General features: G+C 36.0%; 1 protein-coding gene across 3 annotated transcripts in view; it reads right to left on the bottom strand.

The window, feature by feature from the left end:
- The window catches only part of LOC125821413 (ATP-dependent DNA helicase homolog RECG, chloroplastic), a 34,580-nt gene extending 16,702 nt beyond the window's left edge, over positions 1 to 17,878 (bottom strand). The window contains exons 1-3 of one of the 3 annotated variants that reach the window (XM_049500833.1): positions 17,797 to 17,878; positions 1,261 to 1,343; positions 1,034 to 1,169 (exon numbers count right to left, since the gene is read on the bottom strand). In XM_049500833.1, the coding sequence (XP_049356790.1) occupies positions 1,034 to 1,169; positions 1,261 to 1,343; positions 17,797 to 17,838 (261 nt within the window). In that variant the 5' untranslated portion in view covers positions 17,839 to 17,878. Of the gene's footprint in view, positions 1 to 1,033; positions 1,170 to 1,260; positions 1,344 to 3,398; positions 3,579 to 17,796 lie in introns of those variants that run through there. The other 2 variants (XM_049500832.1, XM_049500835.1) reach the window with 2 other exon arrangements.
- Positions 17,879 to 19,612: the final 1,734 nt, after the last annotated feature.

Genomic DNA, 19,612 nt, shown 5'->3' with positions numbered 1-19,612 from the left:
TGATGCTAAACAACTCATGTTGTTTACTTCATTTATAGGATACATCATACTCTTCCTCCAATTGATATGCAAACCAGAAATACCTTCAAATAAGACCAGAATCACTCTTAGATACTTCAGTTGTTCTTCCTCAGCATCGCAGAAAATCAAGGTATCATCTGCATATTGCAAGTGTGTGACTTCTAGTCTCTCAGTACCTTCTCTGGATTTAATTGTTAAAGGTATAAGTTTTATATTCAAACCAAGCACTATGGTTCAAGGATATAAAAAAAAGAACGCTAGGATGGGGGAACCATTGATTTCAGTACCATGTAAGGGAGGTTTATCTCTAGCCCCAAGCTTTTTATGTGACTTCATTAGAGAAATGCAAGTTATCTACCTCCTATTTGTGATGACCTTCATAGGGTTGCAAAATCTCTTTCCATTCTAAGTAGCGGAGACACTAGCCCCTTGCTCCTGCTATATATCCTCTCCTGCTATCCCTTTCCTTTCACCCAACTAACATTAAAAAAAGATGGTAGGTAGGCATTTAATAGGACGTCCAAATAAATAGAGTATCTCACTATCTTGAAATATATTGCTCCATTGTGAGGGAAGATTCCAATACTGAATGTCAAAGACTATTCATTTATGTAATTTCAAGTGACATGGTTTGAACAAGCTTGCCCAAGTCTTAAGATACATTATGATGAAAGGTTATAAAACATGAGAATTGATATTTCAAGTTCTTATATTTGCCTTGTCTTCTACACTTGTTTTTCTCATCCTACTGATTGTTTTCTTCCTATAAAGTCTTAACTGTTTCCTCTTTAATGCAAACTTGCTCCAAACTCGATCAGTATTCAGATAGCACGAATGTTATCGACAAAAAGGAAAGAATACAAAAGGAAAAGAAACCATCTTGAGGAGGAAGCTGGGGGAGTAACTAAAAAAACATAATACATTTTCCCATTCATCAAGAATTTAGACAGATTTACTGAAGCAGCGTGATACATATATGTTAGCTGAGTCTGATAAAAAAAAAATATGTAACCTTATTTAAAAAATTTGACCTATCTTTGACACTAGCGCAGCCATAAACATCTACTTCCTTCAACAGTTTTCCCGCAAGCTTATGCTTCGACCTAGAAAACACTGTCAACATCTTGGAATAAAGAAAATTGTTTAACCTGCATGATATTAGAGGGATTAAATATATTATTCAAGTCAAAAAATTGACTCAATCAGGAAGAATTGATATAACTATAAAATTATCAGTACCTCATATCTTGACTCACAAAGTTCCTATATCCTTTCTGAGCTTCAAATATCAGTGCACTTCTCAAGCACTTCTCACTTGAACACTGGAAAAGGTAAATGAGATCATAAGGAGAAGAGCAGATGATCGAAAACTTCTAAGATTGACACGTTCCACAGAGGAATTTGGGAAGAAGCTACAACCTACATACCAGTAAAATCCCACTAAGTAGTGTCTGGGGAAGGTAGAGTGTACACTGCAATGTATGAAAGAAAATCCCACATTTTTCTCTCTCCTCTCTGAAATGCTCTCGGCGTAGGATCTGCTAGCGTGCGCCGTGGGGAGTATGGCAGGAAAGAGACCGCAAGGGAGACCTAAGAAGCAAAGGGTAATCGCATTTGGGAGTAAGTAGGAAGGAAGTAGGATCGCAGATGAAAGATCTTCGCAAACAGACTATAGAAGCAGCAACTAACAATGGGAGTGCAATGAGGTTGATGAATGAGCACATTGGTAGCTCACAATTGATCCAACGGAGTATCAACTGGAGCCCAGAGGCTACACGAGAGTTATCAACTCCAGATCTGGTGGTTTCAGCCGCAAAGGCACCAATGAATACTGTTCCATTACTGGTGAACACTGTTCCATTGAGTACTGTAGATCCAGTGGGAAGGCACCATCTGAAGGGGCTTACAGGGGACTTGGAACCAGATCCAGTGGGAATGAAGGAGGCTAATCCATGGGTTAGCTTATTTGCAGGAAATGAAGTTGCCAGCAACGGTATGTCCTTAAATTATATTACACCTGAGCTAGTTAATGGAAAACTGGTAGTCAAGCTGAATGAAAAGGAGCAGGAGAAAGAAGAAGTGAAGTGGAAACACTCGCTGGTTTTGTATGTTATTGGGGAAATGCCAGGATATAATTATATGAAGCGACATCTCACAAACATGGGCTAATGTGGCAAACCCTGGCCTGTTTTACCATGATGAGGGCTATTATGTGGTGAAATTTCAATCTGAACCTGACTTGAAGGAGATCTTATTTGCAGGGCCATACAGCAAAAACAATAAGCCTATGATCTTAAAACAATGGACACCCAAACTTGACTTCAAATCAGAGTTCTTAACTGAAATCCTCCTCTGGGTAACATTTCCAAAGTTGCCATTAAATTGCTGGGGGTGTGACTCTCTTAGTAGAATTGCTAGGGCGATAGGAATTCCAATATTTGTTGATGAATGTACAACCAAACAAACAAGGATATCCTATGCTCGAATGCTTATTGAGGTGGATGTCACCAAGCCAATCCCTACAGAGATTACGGTCATGGATGCTCATGGTCAATCATTCCAACAAGTGATTGTGTTTGACTGGAAGTCTGAGTATTGTGAAGGTTGTATGATGGTGGGACATAACTGTCACAAGGATAAGCCCAAGCAAGTTGGCCAACCAAGGACAAAACAAACTCATCCACCAGCCAAACAGAAACAACCTTGGATGGTTAGAAAAGTTCTTGGAGCAAAGGATCACCTACATGTACTGCATCATGCTATTGATGGCAAGAGAAGTAAGATAAAGCAAGCCTATAATCAAATGCTAGGTGATTACCCAAAGGTCGATTGGAGAGGTCTCATATGTCTCAACTTAGCAAGACCTAAAGCCATTTTTATCTTATGGCTGCAAATCCAGAACAGACTCCTTACAACAGATAGGTTGCTGAAATGGAGAATGCAAGTAGATCCTAAACGTGTTATGTGTAAGCAGGAAGCTGAAACAAGAGACCACTTATTTTTTGAGTGTGTATTTGCCAACTCCTTATGGAGGAGATTACTTCAATGGACTACCATCAGTCAACCTCCAAGGTAGAATGCACACAGACCTTACCCCTACCTCGAGGAGGTAGAGAGGTTGTTTCCGTTTTGGGTAGAAGCTAATGGTAAAACTAAAGAAGCTAACGCCTCAAGCTAGGTTTAAGTTTTCATACTCATACCATTAAGATGTTAGGGTTCAAGCCACAAAACAAAGGTAAGGTTTTGTCCATAAGCCTCAATGTGATAGTGGAAGATTAGTGCCCCAGGCTGCCCTTTACTCAGATATGCAACAATTGACAAAAGCATATACTGATAGAAAAAGGGGAAACACAAAACAAACAGAAAAAAGGGCTTACCATAGTATTACGTGATTGCACAAAAAGGGTTGAAACAGCCATAGATGCAGTATAGACATCAAATTGAAACTGCTCTTCAAAATGGAGTAATCTCTGGTTTGGGATTAAACTCTTCTTCCATAACACTCACTCGGAACAGAGTTCACAGAGTACTGAAACAACAAAGCTTCTATCTTTTTTTCAATTTTTAGCTAGAATTATCGAATTGACATTTAAAAAAAAAAAAAGTAAATAAAGAAATTATTTGTTATTCTAACGGTGTTTAGACCTTAATTTAGGTAATTAAATCTCAATTTTCAATTCATAATTATGACATGTGGCTACTATTTAAGTAGGTACTTGGGGAAATGGAGATGATTGGTAATGGAGTGGAGCCTCATTCGAAACGTGCAACTTGCAAGTCATGTGGCGCCTCTCCATTACTCATCCTCTCCATTTTCGAAAGTACCTACTTAGATGACAGCCACATGTCATAATTAAGAATCAAATATTGAAATTTAATTACCTAAATTAAGGTCTAACCATTATTAGAATAACAAATAATTGCTTTATTTATTCTTAAAAAAATTATCAAACTCACTATTCTAACTAAAAATTATCTCATAAATTTATTTTAAAAATTCACTATTTTCCATTTGAGTAACGAGCTCATCTTTTCAGAGTTCAGAGGGTACTGAAAGAAGAAGGCTTCTATCATTTTCCAATTTAGTACGTATATAATATTTCAAAATTATTAAGAAAAAAAAATACTTTTAAGCTGTAATTAACATATTAAAAATTAGAGGTGCCATTATTTATTTTATTCTATTTACAAATAAACTTGAAGTGATATGAAAAAATATTACTCACTCTATTCCATATTAACAAAATAAATGGTGTATATGACCGGGTTGGTTCAGGTTTTTTAAATATCAAACCAAATCATTTGTGTAAAAATTTTAAATTTATAAACTAAACCAAACTAAAAAAATTTGGATTTTTTTGAGTTTTTCAACCTCGAGTTGGTTCGGGTTTTTCAAATACCAAACCAAACCGCATTGTGTCAAATTTTTAAATTTATAAATCAAACCAAACTAATAAACCTCGATTTTTTTTTCAGATTTTTGGATTTTTTCAGTAAAATTTGCATACAAACATATAATTAACTTGTGCTTCAAATATTTCTTTAATCCAACCAAAATACAATTATCTAAAGTGTTTCTTAAAAATAACACAAAATATGAGATGAGTACTGATGACACTAAAATATTCAAAAAATAATAATTAAATCATCATATAAAATAAATATTGCAAAGTCATAATGAAAATGATCATAATTTAAAAGTACTAAATCATGCTAAAATAAGTTTAATAAGTATTAGTTACATTACTAAATATTTAAGGAAAATTAAAATTATATTATGTATTTTAACTGTCTAAACCAATGTAAAACTAAAGAACAAATATTCAATATTATTGTCATTCTTAGTATTGAATTGATTTTGATTTAAGTTTTATTATAATTATCAACATCTATGAACTATAATCTTTATTGGATTATTCCAAATTTTAAGTTTTAAACTTGAAATAATATATTAAAAGATAAAAACTATGAAATAGTATAAGAAATATTTTAAAATTATATCAAAGTAAATATTTTTATGTATAAAATAAAATTTTAAAATTACATATATAATGTCGGGTTGGTTTATTTTTGGTTAAAACCAAATCAACCCAAATATAGTCGGATTTTTTTTCCAGTTTGACTTGGTTCACGGTTTGGTTCGGTTTTCGGTTCGATTTTGTACACCTCTAAGTCAAAATTTATGAGACAATACACACTTATTAAAAAAACATTTAATGACATAATTTAAATCATACTTTCCATTATTATTCTTTGAGAAATCATAAATATAACTTTATAAATAGTGCAATTTATCTTCTAGAAAATATCAAACTTCATTAAAGAAAAGGACAAATATAAAAAAAAATTAAACATCTATCTTAAATTTTGAACAATTTAATTATTTGAACAATGAAAAAAACCGAAAAGTTTTACTAATATTTCAAAAACAATGAATGAAGGTAAAAAAAAATGAAGAATACAAGACAAATTTTTTAAAAGAAAATTACGTGTATTGACTTAAGTTAAATACAAAATAAAAAAAATAAGAAGATTTCAAAAATAAAAAAATAATTACACTTGCAAATACAACCAACTTACCTAATTGAAGATGCCACAATACAGAAAAAATAAATTCAGGGAAAGGGTAATAAGACCCTAATTAAGTTAATGTGTGTCGCATTTATGCATTATCCCTTTAATTTAATCAAACATTCAACTATATTATCCACGTAGCATCAAGCATGTGTATTTTGGTATATGATTAGTTCTTTCAAAGTCACCAAAATGTAAAAAAAAAAAAAAAAAGTGATTGAGTTTTTTTTACCCACGCATTTTTTTTCTTAGGTATATTTATGTAATTAACTTTTAAGCTACAGAGCATATATATATATATATATATGCAACCTCTGTAATTCAACAGATTACAAGACTTAACGATTTTTCCCACCCAAAATTATAACCGCTTCATTTTCCACTACTTCCTTCATCCTCCAAATTTCCAGTTCTTTAATCCATACTTCAAATTCCACTTTTTCAGCTTCATTCCAACTTCAGATGAACTAATTACAAATGGGGAGAAAATTCCATAAAGGATTCCGGGATAGGACTCCAAAAAGAATATCATTTTCTGCAAAAATTCCCAAAAACAATCCAGAAATTGATCATGTTCTAGTGCTTTTTCTACTAATGATTTGCATTTTGATTCTTTCTTTCTATCTTTGTTTATGTTACCTTGAGTAGCGGTATTTATTTCCGTTTATTTTTTCATTTTACTCAAGAATATCAAAAAGTAGATTCGAAAAGAAATTTGTGCAGAAAATCGACCTCAGGTAAGCCTCAGGTAAGATGATTTAATTGATTGTGGTTATTGTATATTCAAGAAACTGGAGATTAAAGTGATATCGTCAACGCCTTAAATTTTCAGTTTGAAGTTGTTAAGACATTAGAATGAAATTGTGAAATTCTGCTTTTCAGGATATTGTCAGCGCCTTATTTCTCTAATTGTTGAGTTAATTAATGTGTTTTCTCTCGCTGTGAATCCTTCATACAACAGAGTAACCATGGATCTCTTACCTGAAGGTCTTAACAAAGGGATTGCAATTATAGGAATTGATTGGTGCTTAGTTAAGTGTGAGAATAAAGAAAGTAGATATGAAATCCAAGAGGTTGTTGGAAAGGGGAGCTATGGTGTTGTTGCATCAGCAGTTGATACTCATACAGGAAAGAAGGTAGCGATAAAGAAGATCAACAATGTTTTTGAGCATGTCTCTGAAGCCACTCGTATTCTTAGAGAAATAAAGCTCCTAAGGTTGCTTCGACATCCAGACATTGTAGAAATAAAGCATATTTTGTTACCTCCATGTCCGAGAGAATTCAAGGATATATATGTTGTTTGTTAAACCAAGAGGCAAGTTGATGTAACCACAGATGAGTTAGTAGTAACTCAAGCTGTTAAGAAGTGGTTAGAAGTTAGTTAGCTAGTTGGTTAGAGTGACAGCTAAGAGGTTTACTAATTGAAGCTTAATTCATATTGTATAAATACTATTAATGTGTAACTGATTCATTAAGTTGGAATTTATGTGAATTGAGATTCTATTTCAGCTTCTTCTTTTTTCCTCTACTTTGCCTCTAGAATATTCACAGCCATGAATGTTAACATGGTATCAGAGCCTCGATCAGCAAGAAGGATCGTCTAAAGCTCAGTTCGTCAATTTCAGCGTAGCAGGAAGATACATATCATGGTGATGGATGGTGTAAACATTGATCCTGCGTCTTCTTTTGTTCTAGGCACAAATCGAGTTGTGATTGATCACAATCACCCTCTGTTTCTTCATCCAAATGATACTCCAGGTAGTTCTCTTGTTTCTCTTCAGCTTACTGGATCTGCAAATTATGCTCTGTGGAGCAGATCTATGAAATTAGGTTTGCTAGGAAAGAGTAAACTAGGATTTGTCGATGGAAGACACACTAAAGACAAGTTTGATGCATCCTTACATGATCAATGGGAGAAAGTGAATGATGTAGTGTTGTCATGGATCATGAATGCTGTGAAATTTGATCTTCTGAGCAGCATCATCTATGCTTCGAATGCTCACAAGGTGTGGCTTGATTTATAGGAGAGATTTGATACTATTAATGGTTCTAGAATATTCTATCTTCATAGGGAGATCGTTACTCTTACACAAGGAACTCAGTCTGCATCTGATTATTTCTCTAAAATGAGAACTCTCTGGGATGAATTTGATGCACTCATGCCATGTCCAGGGTGTAATTGTCCTGAATCTCGCAATTACTCTCAACACTGTGGTTATCAGAGACTTTTACAGTTTCTCATGGGCCTTAATGAAACATATGCTCAATGTAGAAGTCAACTTCTAATGATGTCTCAGCTTCCTACTCTAAATAAGGCCTACTCACTGGTAATTAGTCAGGAAAGTCAGAGATCCATAGCTAGTTTATCACCAGTAAGTCAAGTAGCTGAGTCTATTGAAGGAGCGGGTTTCTTCAGTCATAAAGGAGGAACTAGAGTAAATAATGATAGGAATAACTACAGCGGAGATACCATGAATTCAGGGAGAAACTTTTCAGGAGGAGGCTCCAGTTCTAGAGGAAACTACTCAAGCAGGATACCTCCTGCAAGTGGAGTTAGACCACCAAAGAAAAGCTCAATCATATGTGAGTATTGCAACTATAATGGTCACACCAAAGAGAAGTGTTACAAACTGATTGGGTGTCCACTTGAGTGGCCCTCATCTAAGAAGAAATGAGTGTTTGCTAATCAAGTAGGAAGCTATGGTCATTCTGAATCCGGAGTGAATTGTTCTAGTGATTCTGAGACAGCACCTCAATGCAATCTAGGAACTACTCAAACCAGTGCAAAGTTCACATGGTTCCCTTCCTCCATATTTCACTCAAGAGCAATACTCTCAGATTATTAAGATGATTAGCAAAGGTAATGAGGAGACAGTTCCCACTCAGACTGCAAATGCAGGTATACAAATTGCTTTCATTTCTAATAATGTAGATACAAGTTGGATAGTGGATACAGGTGCATCCAATCATATGACCTCAAATTATCATATGCTATCTCATTATACTGAGGTTTCAAATCCTGAGAAGAACAAGGTTTATCTACCTACATGAGGGACAGTACAAGTATCTCATACTGGAAGCTCCCATGTTTTAAATGATATGGTCACTAATGTTCTATTCCTACCAGATTTCCAGTTTAATTTGCTATCAGTTTCCAAGTTGACTAAGGAATTACAATGCTCTGTGGCATTCTTTCCTAACTTCTGCTTGTTTCAAGATCTCTCCACTGGCATGGTGAAGGGGATTGGTAAAGAGAGTCAGGGATTGTATGTGTTGAAAGACAACAATGTCACTCATTCTCAACAGTGTTCTTCTTATAGCTGTGCAAGTTCTATTAACCAAAGGTCTAATTCTGGCAGTCTATGGCATAAAAAATTAGGCCATGCTCCCCTGGAAGTGATCAAGAAACATGAGAGTCTTCAACATTTAGTCCTTGCAGATCATGTATGCATTGTTTGTCCTTTAGCTAAACACACAAAATAACCTTTTCAGATTAGTAGGTCTAGTTCTAAGTCTTCATTCGATATGTTGCATTGTGATATATGGGGTCCTTATAGAGTTCCCTCTCATAACAACAAAAGATACTTTCTCACTATTGTTGATGATCACTCTAGATACACATGGTTGTTTCTGATGCAATTCAAGTCTGAAACTATTGTTGTTCTACGAGATTTTCTTACAAGAGTAATGAATCTGTTTTCTACTACTGTTAAGGTGCTACGAACTGATAATGGTTGTGAATTTTTTAGCACTGAATTTCAACTTCTTATGTCTACTCTTTGCATTTTGCATCAGAGTTCCCGTGTCTACACCCCACAACAAAATGGGGTGGTAGAAAGAAAACACAGAACAATACTAAATGTAGCCAGGTCTCTTAGGTTTCAAGCTGGAGTACCCTTGAAGTTCTGGGGGGAATGTGTCACTACTGCTGTGTACATCATTAATAGAGTGCCCTTGAAATTGTTACTGTGAGAAATATATACGAAAATATTATTGAATTGTGTATCTAAATAGTTACATTGAGACCATATTTATAGACACTACATTGGAATCTTTTTCCAACTAGGATTCCTATTCTTATTCCTATTCCTATTCCTATTCCTATTTCTATTCTAAGTAGGAAATACTTATTTCTATTCTAACACTCCCCCTCAAACTGGTGCATACAAATCATATGTACCTAGCTTGTTACAGATGTAATTAATACGAGGACATGTGAGGGACTTGGTGAAGATATCTGCAAGCTGATCATTTGACTTCACAAATTTCGTAACAATATCTCCCGAGAGTATCTTTTCTCTGACAAAGTGACAGTCAATCTCAATGTGCTTAGTCCTTTCATGAAAAACTGGATTTGATGCGATATGAAGAGCCGCTTGATTATCACACACAAGTTCCATCTGATCAACTTTGCCAAATTTTAGTTCTCCCAGCAACTGTTTGATCCAAACTAGCTCACAAGTTGTTGTCGTCATTGCTCGATATTCTGATTCTGCACTAGATCGAGCAACCACATTCTGTTTCTTACTCTTCCACGACACCAAATTACCTCCTACTAAAACACAATATCCGGATGTCGAACGTCTGTCAGAGGGTGATCCTGCCCAATCAGCGTCTGTATATCCAATGATATGCTCATGGCCTTGATCCTCAAAGAGTAGTTCTTTACCGGGAGCTGACTTAATATATCGCAGAATACGAACAATTGCTTCCCAATGACTATCACAAGGGGAAGTCATAAACTGACTTACAACACTCATAGGAAAATAGATGTCAGGTCTAGTCACTGTGAGATAATTCAACTTTCCAACAAGTCGTCTATACCTTTCAGGATTACTAAGTGACTCCCTCTGTCCTGGAAGGAGTTTAACATTCGGATCCATAGGAGTGTCAACAGGTCTACATCCCATCATTCTTGTCTCCTCAAGAATGTCTAAGGCATACTTGCGTTGAGAAATAACAATACCTGATCTAGACTGAGCAACCTCAATACCTAGAAAATACTTCAATCTGCCAACGTCTTTAGTTTGGAAGTGCTTAAAGAGATGTTGCTTCAAATCGGTGATACCATCTTGATCATTACCGGTGATAACAATATCATCAACGTAAACAACCAAATAGATACATCGACTTGGTGCAGAATGCCGATAAAACACAGAGTGATCAGCTCCACTATGAGTCATGCCAAACTCCTGAATTACTGTGCTGAAATTCCCGAACCAAGCTCGAGGAGACTGTTTTAGACCATAGAGTGACCTGCGCAATCGACATACAAGGCTACTAGACTCCCCCTGAGCAACAAAACCAAGTGGTTGCTCCATATAGACTTCTTCCTCAAGATCACCATGCAGAAAAACATTCTTAATGTCCAACTGATGAAGAGGCCAATGACGAACGACAGCCATAGATAGAAAAAGACGAACATATGCAATTTTAGCCACAAGAGCGAAAGTGTCACTATAATCTAGCCCAAATATCTGAGTATACCCTTTGGCAACAAGGTGAGCCTTAAGTCGATCAACCTGACCGTCTGGACCAATTTTGACTGCATAAACCCAACGACAACCAACAGTAGATTTACCTGCAGGAAGGGAGACAAGCTCCCAAGTACCACTCTTATGTAAAGCAAACATCTCATCAACCATAGCCTGCCTCCATCCAGAATGAGAAAGTGTTTCACCTGTAGTCTTAGGAATGGAAATAGAGGACAAAGACGACACAAATGCATAATGGGGTGATGAGAGACGATGATAACTTAAGAAGGTATAATGTGGGTTAGTATTTCGAGTGGATCGTATACCTTTTTGAAGTGCAAGCAGTTGTCTAGGAGAAGGCAAGTCCGCAGTAGAAGCAGGGTCCGGCGCATGACATGAATCATCTGGGACTAGGGTTGGACGTGGACGGCGATGATAAGTTAGTAGTGGTGGCACTACAACTGGAGATGTAGAAGTAACCGTAGATTCCTCAAAGGTTGGCACAGGTAAAACCTGAGTTATGGGTAAGACCATAGAGACATCAGGATGATTAGAAGATGTATAGTAAGGCTGAGACTGAAAAAATGTAACATCAGCGGACATAAGGTATCGATGAAGATCATGTGAATAACAACGATACCCTTTCTGGACTCGAGAGTAACCAAGAAAGACACATTTGAGGGCACGAGGAGCTAATTTATCTTTTCCTGAGGCTAAGTTATGAACAAAGCATGTGCTCCCAAAGACACGAGGAGGGATAGGATAGAGATGTGACTGAGGAAACAATATGGAATGGGGAACCTAATTCTGAATAGAAGAAGAGGGCATTCTATTTATCAAATAACAAGACGTAAGAACTGCATCTCCCCAAAAACGCAATGGAACATTGGATTCAAGGAGAAGAGTACGAGCGGTCTCAATAAGATGCCGATTTTTTCTTTCAGCTACACCATTTTATTGAGGGGTGTATGGACAAGTAGTCTGGTGAATAATGCCTTGGTGAGTCATAAACTCCTGAAATTGGGAGGATAAGTATTCTAAGGCATTATCACTACGAAAAGTACGAATAGAAACACCAAACTGATTTTGTATTTCAGCAAAGAAACTTTTGAAAATAGAAAATAACTCAAAACGATCTTTTATTAAGAAAACCCAAGTACATTTTGAATAATCATCAATGAAACTAACAAAATAACGAAATCCTAAGGTGGAACTGACTCTATTAGGACGCCAAATATCAGAATGAACTAATGAAAAAATAGACTCTGAACGACCCTCAGTACTACGAGAAAACGTAGCACGAGTGTGTTTCCCAAGTTGACACGACTTACAATCTAATGTGGATAAACTAGACAAACTAGGCACCATCTTTTGCAGTTTGGATAGACTCGAATGTCCCAAACGTTTGTGAATTAAATCTGGGGAATCTGTAACGGAGCATGCTGCTAAGGAATTTGAAGAGGTAAGATAGTAAAGGCCTTGTGATTCATGTCCTGTTCCAATTATTTGTCCCGTACTGCGGTCCTGCATGAGAAAAAAATCATCGAAAAAAGTTATGCTACAATGTAGGGCTTTCGTCAAACGACTAACAGATGCTAGATTAAAAGGAGAACCAGGGACATAAAGAACAGAGTCTAGGGTGACAAAAGATAGGGGTTTGGCTTTTCCAACCCCTTTTGGTTTGGTTTGGATCCAATTGGCTAAAGTAATAGCTGGAAGAGATTGTGAATAAACAATATCAGATAAAAGTGATTTATTACCAGAGATATGATCAGAAGCCCCAGAGTCCATGACCCATGTTCCAAGAGTACTAGATTGCGACACACAAGCAAAATAATTACCCGCAACAGAGACATCAGGTTGTGCAATCGAAATTACTTGTGGAGACGTTTGCTTATTTGCACGATACTGAAGGAACTCATCATATTATGTCTAAGCAATATGAGCATTATTGGATGGTTGATTAGGTTGAGCACCATATGCTACTGGTGGAGATGTCTGTTTACTTGCGCGATTTCGAAGGAACTCATTATATTCCTTTAGAACAATAGGATCATAACTGGGTGGTGGACCATGCAAAATATAACATATATCACGAGTGTGTCCAGGCTTATGACAATGACTACACTTGGATCGAGGTTTCCCAAAACGCCCTCCCCCTCGCCGATTCTCCATAGATTGATATGTACGCTTTTCAAAGGTTTGAGATGCGAGAATAGATGAGTCAACAATGGGTGATGAAACTACCTTGTGACTGGGAGGTGCCGCAAGACGAAGGAGACGAGAGAATAATTCATCGATTGTAGGAACTGTAGGGCTAGCTAAAATCTGATCACGTACAGAATCATGATCAGGAGGAAGTCTAGCAAGAGTAAGAACTAGAAACAATGTTTGTCTGTTTTCTTGTTGTTTTTCCACATTCGTAGTAACTGGCATTAATGTGTCAAATTCCTCCATGACTGCCTGTACCTGTCCCAAGTAAGTAGACATTTCAGATTCTTGTTTTTTTAAGTTGGTCAATCGAGATATCACATCATAGAATCGAGATATGTCATTAGTGTATAAAGCACGAGCCTTTTCCCAAACTGTATAACACGTCTGGAATGGGCGAAACAAGGGCATCAACTTGGAATCAATAGAACGCCATAGGAGATTACATAATTGAGCATCTACTTTCTCCCATTGTGCTTTGGCTTTTGCATCTTCCTCACTAGTATTTGCCTTTACATCTACCTCATAAGCCTTGTTCGTTAAGTGATCTTGGACACCTTGACCCTTGCACCACAACTCAATCGAGGAAGCCCAAGATAAATAGTTTGAACTTCCCAATAAAAGTTCTGAAGTGATTATAGGGCTAGAACTTCCAATCCCCATATTTTTGGAATCAAAAACATCACACCCAAAAGACATTATGCTAAATTTGTCTCGGAAAATTCAAATCTCGAAGAAAAGTCGCTGGAAACTGCCTGGAAATAACCGAAACCCTAATTCCGGCCATCGGATCTGGTCAAAAAAAGTATGGGCCTAGTCGGATTGGCTGGACGACCCCAACTGTCAAAAAAAATCTCAAAAAATATAATCAGAAAAGCCCTCACGCGCCGGCGCGTGAGACAAATCTCGCCAGAAACTACCATCTCCGATCGGCGCGTGAGAGCGCGTGAGGTGGTGTTTTCCGGTGGTTTTGGCTGGGGTTTGGTCGCGGGGGCTTTTCGAGCCTCGTGGTGGTGTTGGTTTTCGCACAACACCCACAGAAAGAAAAAAGAATAACAAAATCAGACCCAACAGTCACCGGAAATTGACATAGACATACGGTGACTTGTTTGTTCTCACCAATGCTCTGATACCATGTGAGAAATATATACGAAAATATTATTGAATTGTGTATCTAAATAGTTACATTGAGACCATATTTATAGACACTACATTGGAATCCTATTCCAACTAGGATTCCTATTCTTATTCTTATTCCTATTTCTATTCTAAGTAGGAAATACTTATTTCTATTCTAACAGTTACATTTCAAGTCCTCTTTTGAACTTCTCTACAAACATCCTCCTTCCCTATCCCATTTAAGGGTGTTTGGGTGCTTGAGTTATGCCTCCACCACATCCATTTCAGACAAATTTGCTGCTAGAGTAATTCCTGGTGTCTTCATGGGATACTCCTCCACAAAGAAAGGCTACTCCATCTATGGTCTTCAGTCCCAATCCTTCTTTGTCAGTAGAAATATAGTGTTTCATGAGTCCATATTTTCTTTCCTTCATACCAAGTCTCTTGGTTCTCCTATGTTTCTTGTTCTGCAGTTCTCTAATTTGGAAGTTCCTTCTAGTAGTCCTTCTCCAAGCCCACCACCTCCTCAGCCTATTCCTCAGCCTCCACCACAACTCTCCTCACCAGTTGAACCAAGAAAATCTACCAGAATCAGACATCCTCCCAGCTGGATGACTGATTTTGTTACTCCCTCCTCTCACACTTGTTCATATCCCATGTCCTCATATGACTCTTATTCTCATCTTTCACAATCGTATAAACATGCCCTCCATACCTACTCCTCTATCTCTGAACCTTCCTTTTTCCAACAAGCTTCCTCAGATCCATCTTGGGTACAGGCTATGCAACTTGAAATAGATGCTTTAGAACTCAATCACACCTGGTCTGTTGTAGAACTTCCTCCTGGTAAGGTTCCTATTGGCTGTAAGTGGGTGTACAAGGTGAAATATAAATCTTCTGGTAAAGTGGAAAGGTACAAGGCTCGTTTAGTAGCAAAGGGTTATAGCCAGCAGGCTGGTATAGATTACTCTGAGACTTTTTCTCCTGTTGCTAAAATGGTCACAGTCAGGTCTCTAATAGCACTTGCAGCTTCCAAACAGTGGTGTATTTTTCAGATGGATGTCCATAATGCTTTTTTAAATGGTGATTTTGTGGAAGAGGTGTATATGCATATTCCTGAAGGGTTTGCCAGACAGGGGGAGTCTAAGATGGTCTGCAAACTTCATAAGTCATTGTATGGACTTAAACAAGCTCCAAGACAGTGGAATAAGAAACTGACTGATGATCTTATTCAGATGGGATTCACTCAAAGTCATTATGATTACTCGTTGTTTACCAAGAAGTCAGGAGAAGAGTTGGTGATAATTCTAGTGTATGTAGATGACTTACTAGTTACTGGAAATAATCTGGTCTTGATCAATAAAGCAACGGAAGATTTGAAGCTCAAATTCAAGATGAAAGATCTTAGAGAACTTAAGTTCTTCTTGGGGATTGAAGTAGCTAGATCACAAGAGGGAATCATGATATGCCAAAGAAAATATGCATTAGAGTTAGTTTCAGAAACTGGTTTGAGTGGATCAAAGCCAGTTAATGCACCACTTGAAGTTAATCAGAAATTGACTTCCGTGGGATATGACAAAAATATATCTACCAAGACAGGACACAGTGATGAAACTTTGAAAGATCCTACAGCTTATCAAAGGCTAGTAGGGAAACTCTTGTACCTAACAATGACCAGGTTGGACATAGCTTTTGCAGTTCAAGTCCTTAGCCAATACATGCATTGTCCAAAAAGATCTCATATGGAAGCTGCACTGAGAGTTGTAAGATATATCAAGGGCTCACCAGGAATGGGTTTACTGATGTCATCTCAAGCTATTAGTCAACCATTTGCCTATGGTGATTCAGACTGGGGTGCTTGTATGGAAACAAGAAAATCTGTTACTGGGTATTTGGTGAAGTTTGGTGGAGCTGTAATATCCTGGAAGTCCAAGAAACAGGAGACTGTGTCAAGAAGTTCAGCTGAAGCTGAGTTTAGAAGCATGGTTGCATGTACTGCAGAACTCACTTGGTTGATAGGGCTGTTCAGAGAATTGGGAGTGCATATTAAACAACCTAAGACCTAATGTGTGATAGTAAAGCTGCAATTCAAATAGCAGCAAATCCTATATTCCATGAAAGAACTAAACATATTGACATTGATTGTCACTTTGTAAGAGAAAGAATCACTCAAGGCATGATTAGAACTGATCATGTATCAACAGAAGAGCAACTGGCAGACATACTTACAAAAGGCTTGGGAAGATCTCAACATGAATATTTAGTAAGTAAAATTGGACTTAAGAACCTGTTTCAACCATCAACTCGAGAGGGGGTGTTAAACCAAGAGGCAAGTTGATGTAACCACAGATGAGTTAGTAGTAACTCAAGCTGTTAAGAAGTGGTTAGAAGTTAGTTAGCTAGTTGGTTAGAGTGACAGCTAAGAGGTTTACTAATTGAAGCTTAATTCAGATTGTATAAATACTATTGATGTGTAACTGATTCATTAAGTTGGAATTTATGTGAATTGAGATTCTCTTTCAGCTTCTTCTTTTTTCCTCTGCTTTGCCTCTAGAATATTCACAGCCATGAATGTTAACATTGTTTTCGAGTTGATGGAGTGTGACCTTCAGCATGTCATTAAGGCCAACGGTAGTCTCTCGCCTGAACATTATCAATTCTTCTTGTATCAGCTTCTTCGAGGTTTAAAATATATGCACACAGGTGGCTGTTCCTCATTTTTCTCTCTGTTATTCTAGTTAGATTTCTCTTTTACATATTTTATGACTTATTCTCTCATTTAATTTATTGATTCAACAGCAAACGTGTTCCATCGAGATTTGAAGCCAAAGAACATTTTAGCAAATGCAGATTGCAAGTTGAAACTTTGTGATTTTGGGCTTGCTCGGGCAGCATTTGGCGATACTCCAATGGTTCATCAGGTCTATAAATTGGTGAAATGGATCAAGCCACAACCTTTGTTCTACAGACTAAACAGTGATGGTAGTTGTATTGAGGGTATGTGTGGGGCTGGTGGAGTTATAAGGGATAGTAACGGGCATATGATTCTAGTGTTTTCAGTGTTCCTAGGGCCTGGTACAAGTAATTGGGGGAAGGAGCTAACAGTAGGTGCGGATGTATGAAAAACAATTGACAGTTTGGCCATTTCATCTGGATTAGTTTTATATGCTTCAACAGCTTCTTCGAATACAATGAATGAGTAGAGTTTTAGAATTGTTCTTTGTCAATTGTCATCTCTTTTTATGTTAGAGAGAGGTGAAGTCTTGTAAGTTTTGCAAAGTTCTCTTATTTGATATTGACAAAAAATCTGTTCCTTCACTACAAGTATAGAAACGGCTATGGCAAATGAGAAGCCTTAAAAAGGGGAAATTCAAAACAAACAGAAAAAAGGGCTTACCATAGTATTACGTGATTGCACAACAAAGGTTGAAACAGTCATGGATGAAGTATAGACATCAAATTGAAACTGCTCTTCAAAATGGAGTGGGATTAAACTTCTATCTTTTTTTCAGTTTTTAGCTAGAATTATCGAATTGACATTTAAAAAAAAAAAAAAAAGTAAATAAAGAAAGTATTTGTTATTCTAATCATGGTTAGACCTTAATTTAGGTAATTAAATCTCAATTTTTGATTCTTAATTATGACATGTGGCTACCATCTAAGTAGGTACTTCGGGAAATGGAAATGATAGGTAATGGAGTGGAGCCGCATTCGAAACGTGCAAGTTATATAACTTACCAAATGGAGTCTAACAAATATCAAGCAAAAAAAACGTGAGAATAGATAAAAAAAATATAAAATTGTTAAAGTAGGTACTATAATTTTTTAAAAAAAAAATTGAATTCAATGTAAATAATCTTAAATACTTTTTAAAATAGATTCATAAAAATTGAACCCATAGAATTTAAATTCTACGTAAATTAAAGTCAACTATTAATTAATATATTAATATTTCTTCCAATCTCCTCCTATTGTAATTAATAAACGAACTTAGCTCAATCAAACCAATCTCAAATATAAGTGAAAACACATATATAAACATTATATATTATCCCACCAACTCATTTAGAGTATGTGATCTTCACCTTGAGGTTTAGTTATTAAATAGGCTTAACAATGAATTTAAGTAGATTTAACTTATAAATAATTAATCACTAAATACTAAGCAAATAGTGACACATTAAAATAAGAGAAACATAACTATTAACATAGGAGGCTATTCTCCATTACTCATCCTCTCCATTTTCAAAAGTACCTACTTAGATGAGAGCCACATGTCATAATTAAGAATCAAATATTGAAATTTAATTACCTAAATTAAGGTCTAACCATTATTAGAACAACAAATAATTGCTTTATTTATTCTTAAAAAAAATTATCAAACTCACTATTCTAACTAAAAATTATCTCATAAATTTATTTTAAAAATCCACTATTTTCTATTTGAGTAACGAGCTCATCTTTTCAGAGTTCAGAGAATACTGAAAGAAGAAGGCTTCTATGATTTTCCAATTTAGTACGTAATATTTCAAAATTATTAAGAAAAAAAATACTTTTAAGTTGTAATTAACATATTAAAAATTAGAGGTGCTATTTATTTATTTTATTCTATTTACAAATAAACTTGAAGTGATATGAAAAAATATTACTCACTCTATTCCATATTAACAAAATTTATGAGACAATACACACTTATTAAAAAAACATTCAATGACATAATTTAAATCATACTTTCCATTATTATTCTTTGAGAAATCATAAATATAACTTTGTAAGTAGTGCGATTTATCTTCTAGAACATATCAAACTTCATTATAAAAAAGGACAATTACGAAAAAAAAATCAAATATCTATCTTAAATTTTGAACAATGAAAAAGGGCCAAATAATTCTGCTAATATGAAATAGTCAAATAAAGGGAATACTTTACTCATAATATTTTGCTGCTGGAGAGGCAAAAAAAAAAGGGGGGGGGGGGGGACCGGGGGTGGGGGGGTGGGCAGTCACACGTAGTTTATCGCATACAAACTACAAACTTATTCCAGGAAAGAGAAAAGAGGAGAGAGAGAGGAAAAAAAAAATGAGACATGAGATATCAAATATACAAAAAATAATGTGAGTAATTTTTTTACTACAGAGTTTAAAAAATAAAATAAAAGATTTTTTATAATGCTAAATTAAAGTTATATCAAATATATAAAAATATACTATCAT

Source organism: Solanum verrucosum, unplaced genomic scaffold (assembly GCF_900185275.1).
Source record: "Solanum verrucosum unplaced genomic scaffold, falcon-dt-bn FXZP01000217.1, whole genome shotgun sequence".
Lineage (NCBI taxonomy): Eukaryota > Viridiplantae > Streptophyta > Magnoliopsida > Solanales > Solanaceae > Solanum > Solanum verrucosum.
The sequence above is the reverse complement of the archived record's forward strand: the minus strand, read 5'-3'. Positions and strand labels throughout refer to the sequence as shown.